General features: G+C 33.1%; 1 protein-coding gene across 1 annotated transcript; it reads left to right on the top strand.

Moving 5' to 3' along the window:
- Positions 1-4,465: 4,465 nt before the first annotated feature.
- On the top strand, positions 4,466-9,381 carry LOC137732971 (putative U-box domain-containing protein 50). Its single transcript, XM_068472201.2, has 8 exons — positions 4,466-4,770; positions 4,863-4,975; positions 5,069-5,196; positions 5,286-5,709; positions 5,828-5,968; positions 6,204-6,743; positions 7,018-7,716; positions 9,117-9,381. Exons 1-8 carry the CDS (start codon positions 4,605-4,607, stop codon positions 9,312-9,314), a joined length of 2,409 nt encoding a protein of 802 aa, XP_068328302.2. The 5' UTR covers positions 4,466-4,604; the 3' UTR covers positions 9,315-9,381.
- The last annotated feature ends 2,573 nt before the right edge of the window (positions 9,382-11,954 follow it).

Genomic DNA, 11,954 nt, shown 5'->3' with positions numbered 1-11,954 from the left:
CGGCTACTTGAGAACGTCGTATTTGACAAAATATCTTTTACAATAGGGGCTTTTACTGCTTGGGGACTTACGTCGTGAATAACCGTTTACGGCGCTCGTTGTGCACCACAAAAGACCAAATCTGTTGTAGTGCAATAACAATTTAAAAAAAAAAAAAATTATAGTTACATAATGACATATGGTGCACCATCCTTATTCCATGTACCATAAAACATTTATTCTTCCCGTCCCTTCCTTTGTTAAAGATTTAAAAATCCATTTTTTTAGCCAAATATTTACAGAGATGAGGATCATCTCCGAATCCTTTTTGTGAAGATCATCTGTAGATTTTCTTTGTGAAGATTCTAAGGGTTTAAGATCCTCACATTCTGTCTGTTTATCATATATTGTACGATCAATTTTTGTTAAATACTATTTATTTTTAATTTTAAATAACAAAAATTCATACCGATGTAAAATAAACATATAAAATGTAAGGATCCTCATGGGATTAAAGCCCGTTTTAAAGATCCTTTGCTAAACTCGTGTAATCACTACTTTTGACCTTTGACCGGGAAAAACACGTGCGCCGGATCTTTGCGCTCGAAATACATCTCGATGATTTCGGTGACGCACGTGCACTCCCTCTGCCCCAAACCCGACAAGCTTCTATTAACTTAACCTAATCATGCCTTCAATGTTAAAACAAGATTTTTCAATCTTACTGACAAAATCACATTTTACTTTTATATTGTTCTCCCATTGCTTTATTCATGTGCTTTTAAGTTTAATAACATATATTTCTTAATGTGTGTGGCACACCCACACCACTTGTTTGAATTTAAGCGGAAAGATTTTTTTTTTTTTTTTCTAAGTTGAAAAATATTAAGTGAGATTAAACCCTGGTATTTATGTGATTTAAAAAAAGTAGATATCAAAAAAAAGCTAGAAGTTTTTTTGTGTTTGGTAAATTTTCAACTTCAGCTTTTTTTTTTTTATAGTTTTGAGTGAAAAAAAAAAGTCAAAAAATAGAAGCTGCAAAAGGTAGCTTTGAAAAACCGGCTTTTCAGCTTCTGCACAAACCTCTTTTCTAAGAGGCGCTAAGCGCTTAATGAAACTTTCATGTACCCAAAATGACCGTAAGCAATTAAATAATTTATAATCACACAAGATGCTTTTATCATCTTCCATTTTTGTCGATGAGCTGTTTCGAAATCCGTCAAAGTCGAGGCAGTGATGCAGCGGGCAAGATTGCACCAACCTCCGATGGTAATATCCCCACAACCCAATTGAACTAACAAAATCCCAGATGGAATTACCAACAATCTGAAGCTCGAACACTCACCTTCCATGTCAAGACTAGATATTGTTTTGAGGTCGTTCAAGATCATGAGGCCGTACTTCAAGACCTTGGAGCGGCGGACCTTGAGCTTTTGGACCAAGCAAAGCTATCCCAACCCATCCTCCATTATCGACCTGGTTTTTGAACCTGCGATCTAACCCGCCAATGAACCATCCAACACAAAGGAAATTTTTTCTAGGATTTCAATTGAGAAAGAAAAATGTCGCATGGAGAGAGGAAGATTAAGAAAGAAAATGTGAAATGGGTTGGAGCGGTAGAAAGGATGAGAACGGGAAAGAAAAGAAAGCAATGTGAGAGAAAGAGGGTTTGAGAGATGCTTCTAGAAAAATGTGGACTGATTTTAATTATGATAATAAAACATAAAAAGATGGGGATTTTAAATAATAGTTTAATTTTTTTATAAAATAACCATTAGTGTTGGAGATGCTTATGATAAAGAGTAATAGTTGTATAGTAAATAGATATTATAAATGTTGGATTATATGTTGAATGTTGGATTATGATTTCTTGTTAAACGTTGGATTATATGTTTAAGATAAAGTTTATAAATATTTTTCTTTTAAAAATAAAGTATATTTAGTAATTCACCTTTATTTGTTAAGAAAATTAAATTAATGGCATATCTAGTATTATACCATTTTTGTTCATTTCACACAATCACAGCTGTTTTACATAAAAGTTTACCAAACACTATAATACTACCTTTTTTTTCCAAAAGCACTTTTATAAAAAAATTTACCAAACACTTAGCTACTTTATTTCACAGCTACTTATTCTCACAGTACAACAGAAGCAGTTTTTTTTTCAAAGCATAGCAATACCAAACCAGCCATAACACTTCGGCGATAGTCGGGTGACATGCACCTACTTTCACCGGAAGGGGTGAGAACCATTATATTTAGAAACCCCCGGTAGTTCCTTCTTCACCAATTTTATAGAGTAAAACTCATCAAATTATCGTTCGCTTAAATTATAACATGTGATGTATCACCTTATATTTAGTATAATATAAAATTTTCTATATTAATAAGGTGTCCATTTGGTGGAGTACTTCTAAAATATGATATTCAACCTCCACGTTGATTGGGTGGGTGTCTAATACAAATTTTGTTTATTGTGCAATATGTGTACTCAAGTTTTTCTTAAAGGTTCTAACACATTTTCTTACAGTGATTACAACGGTGCCTACTTTACACATGATCTAAGACCAGGTTATAATTAGATTTCCTTGAAGTTAGGGTTTCACATTCACCACTTTGGATTTTTTTGGGTTAGTACCATGTTCACTTGAACTTTATTTCAATCGTGACATCTGACTTTCTGATACCATCGAATAATTTGGTGTATGATTGTTGTACTATAGTTCAAGTTTCACTTTGGCCCTCACTTAATCTACAAAAGGATGTAAAACAAGAAGCTTTCTATTGCCCTATAAAAAGGCAACTCTCTTCAATTTCATCCTAACATTTCTTCACTATCACCTCCATTTTCTCAAAGGCGCATGAAACTCGAGATTTTTTTTTATATTTTTTCAGTACAACGATATATTTTACACTAAAAGAAGGGAGAATCGGTTAAGCCACACAATGAGCAACCTAATTTGGTATTGAATTCGCCATTTACGATATTCGAATGTAACACCTCTTATTAACATATTTAAGATAAACCGTCCATTTATTTTATAATTTTGGATCACTAAACAGTCTCCAATTCAAATGATTTTTTTTTATTTTTTTATTTTTAAGAAATGATCTTTAGAAGATGAAAAAAAATTTCGATTATAAAATTTATATGGTAAATAACTACATTCCGCTAGGGATGTGATAACTGATACGTACACTTCTCGAGGAATGGGATGCAAGTATTATCCTAGGAATAATAATACGAAACCTAATAAGCTTGTTAAGGTACGTTTGTTAACTATTATGTTTTCCGTTCGTTTTTGCGATAACTTTTTAAGTTTTCAAATACTTAGTTTATTAAAAACTTTTACCAATGCACTCGAGGTCTTAAGTTTGAGAAAATATTGTTTACCATCTTAATTAATTATTTTAATAGATGACAAGGGGACAATACTTATCAAATCTACCCCAGAGGCCCCAATGCAAAATCTAATTTTGTGTAAATTCATATCATGTTAATACGTCATATACAATCTTTCCAGCTCGACTTCAATTGTCACGGAAACTAATCTAATTCATTATATTTAAGAATGCTTTTTAACCAAAATGATCCCTGAGATTGACATAATTTCTCACTTAGTTCTTGAGATTTGAGGTCGATAAAAGTGGTCCATGAGTTTGTCCACTATCAATCATTTTGGTTCTTCCATGAAAAATTTTGTTAAATAAGATCAAAATGACAAAAATACCCTCAATTTAATAACAATAGGCCAAAATTATTTGACAAAAATTGAGGGTACTTTTGTCATTTTATTCTTATTTGATAGAGATTTTTCACAGTATGACCAAAAGGATTGATGGTGCGCAAACTCAAAGACCACTTTTATCGTTTTCGAATATAATGACCAAAGTGAAAAGTTATGTCAATCTAAGAGACTATTTTTGCTATAAAACCCTCTTAAAAATTAGAAAATAAAGTAGTTATTAAACAAGTTTTCAGTTTTCAAAAAATTGAAACTAAAACCTAAAAACAAAATGATTATCAAACAACCTCATAATTCTATAGTGTTTGCATGAGATTGCTTTTGAAAAGACTAAAGAAATTTTTTACAATCAAAAGCATTTTTAATTCAAACACTTATGAGTAAAAATGCTTTCTAGACAAAAATCCCAATGAGACATCAACTGGCCCGGCTAAGAATTATAAATCGAATTATGACCAAAACCTCATTTTAATCCGTAAGAGGGTCACATAAATCTGAGTGAAATCCTAAATATAGATGTCCAGTCCCTACCTATCAATGAACGTACATTCCCAGGAAAGACACCAAGAAAATTCCAAACCCTAAACTCCTATCGTTGAAAAGTATAACAAATTAAACCTTGCCACGCTTGCTAAGCCGGACAGAATATTCCAAGAATAGGCCGTCCTACAACAATTGACAAAGAAACATAATATTAAACATCGTATATGCTTACGATATATGAGGCAAAAAGGATACTGAATATTCTTGTAATTTTTCTATATGTCCATATCCTTTGAAATTCTCATCCCATAAAATTTGGACATATTTCAGGTAGAATTCTGTTGATTTATGGTTTTAGCTTTGAAGAAAGTGAATTGAATTAGCCAAGCAGTCATGGAAGCCCAAGCAGAGAAAGTGTATGTTGCACTTGGAAATGAGCTGCAAGATGGATTTAAGACCTTGGCGTGGACACTGAGGAGGTGGAAATCTCAGCCTATTTCCATAGTCATTCTCCATGTAACCAACAGCATTTCAGGGAAGGATTATGTTTACACACCATGTAAGTTAACCACAAATATTGGATTTCAATCTCCATGTATTTTAATTGAATTTCAGATTGGATTTTACTGTTTTTTAATTTATTTGTTGCAGTTGGCAAGCTCCCTGCAAGTTCTGTAAGTGATGAGAAATTGAAAGTTCTTAAGAGGTTTGAACAGAAAAAGATGGACAATATCCTTTCCAAGTATGTAGCGTTCTGCGGCAAGGTCTGTACCAATTTCTATGGAGTATGGAGTATGGATCTTTGGGCATGGTTTTTCTGGTTTTTGTGTTTTTATTAACTGTCATTTTTCTATTAGGTGAAAGCTGAAATACTTAAAGTGGAGCAAAATGATGAATCTATTCATAAGCTCATCCTAGACTTGATTTCGGGACTTCACATAACGAAATTGGTCATTGGATTTACATTCATCAAATCATCATCATGGTATGCAACAGCTTAATTTAGTCCTAGTATGTATATAAATGCAACTTTGTGATTGTAAATCCAATTCATTTTACTTATTTCCCGAATAGGAGAACGAAGACTGCAATCAGCGTGTTATTTTACATCCACGAGCACAAGACTGTGTCCTGTGAATTGTTCATAATTTGTGGGGGAAAAGAGTTATTTCTAAGAGGAGAAAATGATCAAAGAATCCAGGAGGATGGGAAAGGAGTGATGGGTGCAAAAAAGAAAGACAAGGTCAGCTTCAAATTTATGTTAGAAAAGATGTTCCTTGAAAATCGTCACAGCCTGTTTGGTTCACCAACAAAAAAGGACTCGGCCAATTTGCAAAATTTGTGGGAGAATTGTGTTCAAGAAATGGAAATTTACTACCAGCAGTTGTGTTCAAATTTGGATGTAGAAAATTGTGACCAGGGAAATGGTACAGGTACTTCTAAGCAGCCTAGTCCAACAGAGGCTATAATGCTGCAAATTAATGGGAACCCTAATATGGTGAGTTAGTAGCATATACAAATTATATCATGAGTTTCAGTATTAATATATGGAGGAAAAAGAAAAAGACTTGGATGCTTCATAAACTAATGCATAAGAAACTTTGGCATATTGTCAGAGCCCTGCAGAAAAAATTGGGTTTCTTAGGAAAACAATAAGCGAAACTCGTGGGATGATAAGAATGAAGAAGAAAGAAGCCAAGGAAAATGCTGACAGGCATGCAAAAGCGGAACGGGCCATTTGTTTATGCGAGCGCCGGGTAATATTATATAAACCTGAATTATTTTTCAGATATATATTTCGATATGTCACGTTGTTAGGGGATATATATGGTCGCAGACATAATTTCATTAATCGAGTGATTATTGAAAATATGATGACAGAATATGGCAGACTGTTAGAAAAAAAAAAATTAGCACTCAAAATACTCTTAAGTTGTTGATTTATTCTTTTGTTTCCATTTTATCTGGTTTAAAAGAGAAGTGTTTTTATAGGCTCAGGAGTTAGACGTTCAAATTAAAGAAGAGGGTGACAATAGAAGAGAGTTGAACAAAGAATTAGACACGGAAAAAGAACAACTCCATGAAGTAGTTAACGAAATTGAAGAAAGCAGGAACAAGATGAAGTCACTCATAGAGCTTCAATATGAGCTTTCACACAAGCTCCATATGTCCAAAATGGCAAAATCACAAGCGGAGGTCCAGCTAGAGAATGAAGTGATGAAATGTACAGACATGGAGAGAGAAATTGAAGTACTCCGACAAGAAAGAGATGTGTTTCGACGAAGGATTGAATTTTGCAGACAACAGGATGCCACAGGAACGGCAGAAGGGTTGGGTGAATTGAGCTGCTGTCTCAGAGAGTACACAGATGAGGAGATCAAACAGGCCACCAACGAATTTTCAGAACGTTTTAGATTGAAGTCAGTAAGTGATTTGAGCAGTGTCTATAAAGGGCGTATCAATCATGTCACAGTTGGTATCAAAGTTCTTAACTCGGCTAATGGACTGTCCCAAGAAGATTTTCAGGCTAAGGTAACTGCTATAAGAAATGCTAAACGAATATGCATGGGATGTGAACTTATTTGTTACAATAAATACTAGAGTGTTGCTTTATGGGTGGGCATATAATTTCATCAGACAAGTGTTTACGTTGTCAAATAGTGCATCTAAACCACACACCTGACAAAAAATCATGATCGATGAAACAAATTCACAGTTCTACAACACAAACATCTTATATTGTCAGATATATCGTCTAGCAAGAGATCATTTCTTCAATCTAACAAAAAACTATGCATATGTATAGGTGAAGCTAATCAGCAACATCAGACACCCACACCTGCTTGCCATGATGGGCTACTGCTTCCAGCCAAACTGCACTGTCTTTGAAGACATGCACAATGGTAGCTTGCAAGACGTCTTATTTTCCTCCCATGAAAAAAAGAACCCGGCCCGGGACCTTCAGTGGCAGGACCGCATCCGCATTGCGGCAGAGGTTTGCTCTGCCTTATGCTACCTCCACATGGCTCAGCCCAAACCCATTATTCATGGCCACCTCAGCCCATCCAACGTCCTCCTTGACCACAATCTCGTGGCCAAGGTCAGTGGTTTAGGGCTCAACCAGTCCTACGACGAAAGTCATGTCGGATGGGACATACAGGCCTTTGGGATTTTGACTCTCAATCTTATAACTGGGAAGAACTGGGTTGATGAGGCAATGCTCATGGAAAAGGCAGGATTAGTTCGAGTTTTAGATGAGAAGGCTGGAGCATGGCCATTGGATTTGGCAGAAGAACTTGTGAGCTTGGTGTTAAGGTGTTTATCCGTTAACAATGGACCCAATACGGATTTAAGAATGGTGACAATAATGGAGGAACTTTGTGAAATCAGAAAAAAGGCTGATGTTTTAATAGCAAGAGGAGGATCTGGCTTGAATATTGAGGGAATTGTGCATGGAGAGGTCACCAATGAAGTCCCGAGGGTTTTCTTATGCCCCATATTTCAGGTTTGATGTTTAATATCTCACTAGTTTTTGGTAGACATAAAAAAAAATGGTCGATCTCTATTTGTGTTCATGTCGTATTAACTGCATTTTTAACGGGTCTTTTAGGGTTGGTTTGGTATTGTTGTGTTTTGAAAACAAACTGTTTCTGCTGTGCTGTGAGAATAAGCAGCTGTGAAATAAAGCAGCACAGTGCTTGGTAAACTTTTTTGTAAAAGTGCTTTTGAAAAAAAAAAAAATCTATATTATAGTGTTTGATAAACTTTTATGTAAAACAGATGTGAAAAAAAAATGGTTTTTCAAAGCTGGGTTTTGTAGCTTTGTGTTTTTAGCTTTTTTTTTTTTCACCCAAAACTATGAAAAAAAACTGAAGCTGAATGTTTACCAAACATAAAAAAGCTAAAAGCTCCTAGCTTTTTTTGATAGCTACCTTTTTCAGAATCACTACCAAACTAGGTCTTATACTATAACTCTTAAGCTAGGGTGGAGAATGCTCGACCCAAAACCAAACTGCTTTTGAACGGTTCGTTTAATGGGTGACACTTCACAATAAAACTTTATTTTTAACCCTTTTGAACCAAAGATCTTATGCATGATTCTCTCCGGCTCATAATTTTTCATGAGTGACCGGTTATTTTTTTATTATCTTTTGATACTTAGGAAAGCAAAGTTCTATGATTTATACACTTAAGAACAAAACAAGCAGAATATTAATACTAGTATATACCACATTAATGGGTCCAACTGTTATTAAACTAACCATCTCGAAATTGTAATTTGTTATGTGAATCCGAATTTTGAGTTCAGACTCAGTGAAAAAGAAGGCTTAAACTTGTGATAAAGTTAGAAGGCTTAAACTTCTGATAAAGTTAAGAGTATCTCCAAAAGCCTAGTTATTCTAGATTGCTTAACTATTTTAACTGAAAATTTTTCAAAATCAATCTTTAACAAACTAGCTATTCCACAAATAAAATTAACTTAATGAACAATTACTGGCTAAATTTAGCTAAGTAGAGACAACTTTTCAGAAACTTAAACTTATAATGTATTTAAACTTTAGCGTTCTCTCTTTACAAGTTGCAACCCTCTATTAATTTGGCATTCAGAAGGATTTGACCCACTTATATGAGCATGCTCAAATTTTAGTATTTGAGTGTCTTGGCCCGCTCAATGTATGAACATACATTTTTTCTTACTCGAGCAATATTCGATCTAGACTAATCTTAGTTCCGAAGAGAGAGATTCGCAAAAGAGGAGTATATTGTTTTAGTAAACTTTGATATGTTCAAGTCTGCCAAACCTACTTTATTTTACAAGAGTTTGCAACTTCCATATGTAGAGACACTTTCGTTGGTGTTCACAAGAGTAAAGAATGATACAAATATGTGTTATTTTGGATGCAGGAAGTAATGAAGGATCCACATATAGCGGCTGATGGATTTTCGTATGAGAAAGAAGCCATTGAAGAATGGTTGCGACTGGGACACGATACATCACCGATGACAAATTTGAAGCTTGAGCACAACATTGTAATCCCTAATCACACCTTACGGTCTCTCACTCAAGATTGGCAATATAAAAGATCAATTCTATATCCATGAATTGTGACGATCTTATTTTAGAAATTCCAATCGACATAATATCTTTGTTGTACATATTTTTAGCAAGTGTGTGAATTTTGTATTGTGTAAATTGTATTATTGATGTATTTCACTTAATGAAAACAACAATAAAGTATACATTTTTAGTGAAAATTGTATGATTGGATTTAATTACTCATTATTTTCTTATGATCTGGTTATTTGTGAAAAGAGAAATATTTCTAATTTTCAAGAAGAAATAGTCATTTTCTTAACATTCAAGCATATATGTAAGTTATGATCCCTAAATCCTAACTCAAATCAAAACTTGCCATTTTAAATTTCATCCAAATGGAATCCTAATTTGTTTTATATCAAGGCCCCAATAGCCTAACCTCTTACATGTCCTCCACTTCTATTGCAAAATGATAAGAAGAGCAAACACTTGTATAGTGCCAAAATAGTTTCAGGACCACAACTCTTACTGATTGGAAGCTCCAAAATTATTTATTTTATTGTATTTTATAACTCTAACCATTAGAAGATAAATGTACGAATAAACGGATCATGTAAATAGAGAAAGCGAGTATCGTGAAAAACTTCAACCGTGTAAAACCGCATGAAAAAAAAAAAGCTTAACTAAGAAAAAGAGACCCACGTACCATAATAAAAAAATTTAAACATAAACCACCACATTTTTATAAGGGGGACAACTGATGGCAAACCACGATTATCTACCATTTTCGGGAGCCGAGAAGACTCACAAAGGCATTTCAGCCTCCTCCTAACCACAAATATGACTTTAATTTTTAGTTTGAAAGAAGTCTCGCAATCTGCTCTTTACCACTGAACCACCAGCTTGTGGTTAAAATAAACCATCACATTGAGTGAGTCTATTCCAAACACCATCCATGAGAGAGTATTATATGGCAGATATTCATTCCTAGTGCCAAATAAGGCGTCTCGTGTATTTTATTTATAAAGAAATAAGACACAAAACTAAACAAACATGTTAGAAGTGATTTTCTTCCGTACTTAAATTACAAATTTAAATTTAGAAACATTGCCACATTATTTTAAAGCCAATTGGATAATCTTGAAAAGAATGGCATATTCGTAAAGATTTAGAGAAGCTGTAGGTAGATTACGAACATCTCATTGTTCCTCATCCTAAATTATATTGAATTATTCTGAAGATACATTATTATTATAGAATGCTAGCCGTACCTGTAATTGGCTTCTTTTATTGTGTAAGGTGTTAATGTGACTCGCACAACAAACTATATAATTGCATTATCCTAATTATTATTACTACTCTCCGCACAACAAATTATATGATTGCATTATCCTATTTATTATTATTCCTCTCACAACAATCTATATAATTGCATTATCCTAATTATTATTATTACTCTCCGCACAACAAATTATATGATTGCATTATCCTATTTATTATTATTCCTCTCACAACAATCTATATAATTGCATTATCCTAATTATTATTATTCATCTCACAGCAAACTATATAATTGCATTCCTAATCATTGTTATTCATCGCACAACAAACCCTTTGGAACATGAAATTACATCAATAAAACGATCTGTATCGTAAGTTACTTGCAGTTTTTTATGTTTTACTCTTTTTGAGTTTCTCTCTCACTATTTATTTAGATATATGTTTTACCGTTTTGAGTTTCTCTCTCACTATTTATTGAGATATATATATATATATATATATATATATATATATACAGTAAAATAAACAATGTAATCATTTACTTATGGACTAAATCCACAATAATTGCAGTATAAATTGTGGATGCAAATTTCTTCCTTCTTATTCTTGGACGAAAATCTACATGCAAAAACAATTAACACCTTAGGTCAAGGCCAAGGGACAAAGTGGTAATTATAGGGGTGTGATCGGCCCCTTTGGAGAGGTGGGAACCGGCCACATTTGGTGGTTTTTGGTTTAATTGCAAGATATTATGTCACCATAATATCTTGCAATCAATTAGGTAATTAATTAATTAGAAAATCAATTAATTAACTTAGGTAATTAATTTATTTTGAATGAATATTTAGACGTTACCTTGTGGGGAGAATTTGATGAGGATGGATGAAATATGTTTTGAATAAATATATATTTTAAAGTTTAATTACTAAAAGATATATTATAAAATACAATAGCCATATTAATATATACAATATATTCTATATTAAATATATAGTTTTGTATTATTATTCTATATAAGTTAAAAAAAAAAAAAAAAAGTTTTTGTCATTATTTATTTTTATTATGAGAGTTCCTTATTATCATTACTAGGATAAATTTTACTTAACTTGTTGTCTAAAATTAAAATAAACTAGTATAGTATTTGTATAGGCAAGAACTAAGAAGACATACATACAAGTATGAAAAATATGAAAGAATATATAAACACTCGTGATTCATCATTATTCCTCCACAAGTAGATAATGGTTACACTTACATTATCGTTTAGATTTTTAAAATCCTCCAAACCCTCATGATTAATGTTTTTTATTTGAGGGCAAAATTAATAAAATTAATAATAATTATTGTAGAAGTGTAAAAAATGTAAAACAAATTATACAATCATTCATAGTGACAAGCTTTACAACTTTCATGAAGGGGTTAGC

The sequence above is a fragment of the Pyrus communis genome, chromosome 15, assembly GCF_041283825.1.
Source record: "Pyrus communis isolate YQ-2024b chromosome 15, ASM4128382v1, whole genome shotgun sequence".
NCBI classification, from domain to species: Eukaryota; Viridiplantae; Streptophyta; class Magnoliopsida; order Rosales; family Rosaceae; genus Pyrus; species Pyrus communis.
This window is presented reverse-complemented; position numbering and strand designations above follow the sequence as displayed.

Excerpts from the sequence above, each read along its gene's own strand:
- LOC137732971 (XM_068472201.2), top strand. The coding sequence starts at position 4,605 with ATGGAAGCCCAAGCAGAGAAAGTGTATGTTGCACTTGGAAATGAGCTG. Across the intron at positions 5,710-5,827 it reads TTAATGGGAACCCTAATATG|AGCCCTGCAGAAAAAATTGG; the intron begins GTGAGTTAGTAG and ends GCATATTGTCAG. Across the intron at positions 5,969-6,203 it reads TTTGTTTATGCGAGCGCCGG|GCTCAGGAGTTAGACGTTCA; the intron begins GTAATATTATAT and ends GTGTTTTTATAG.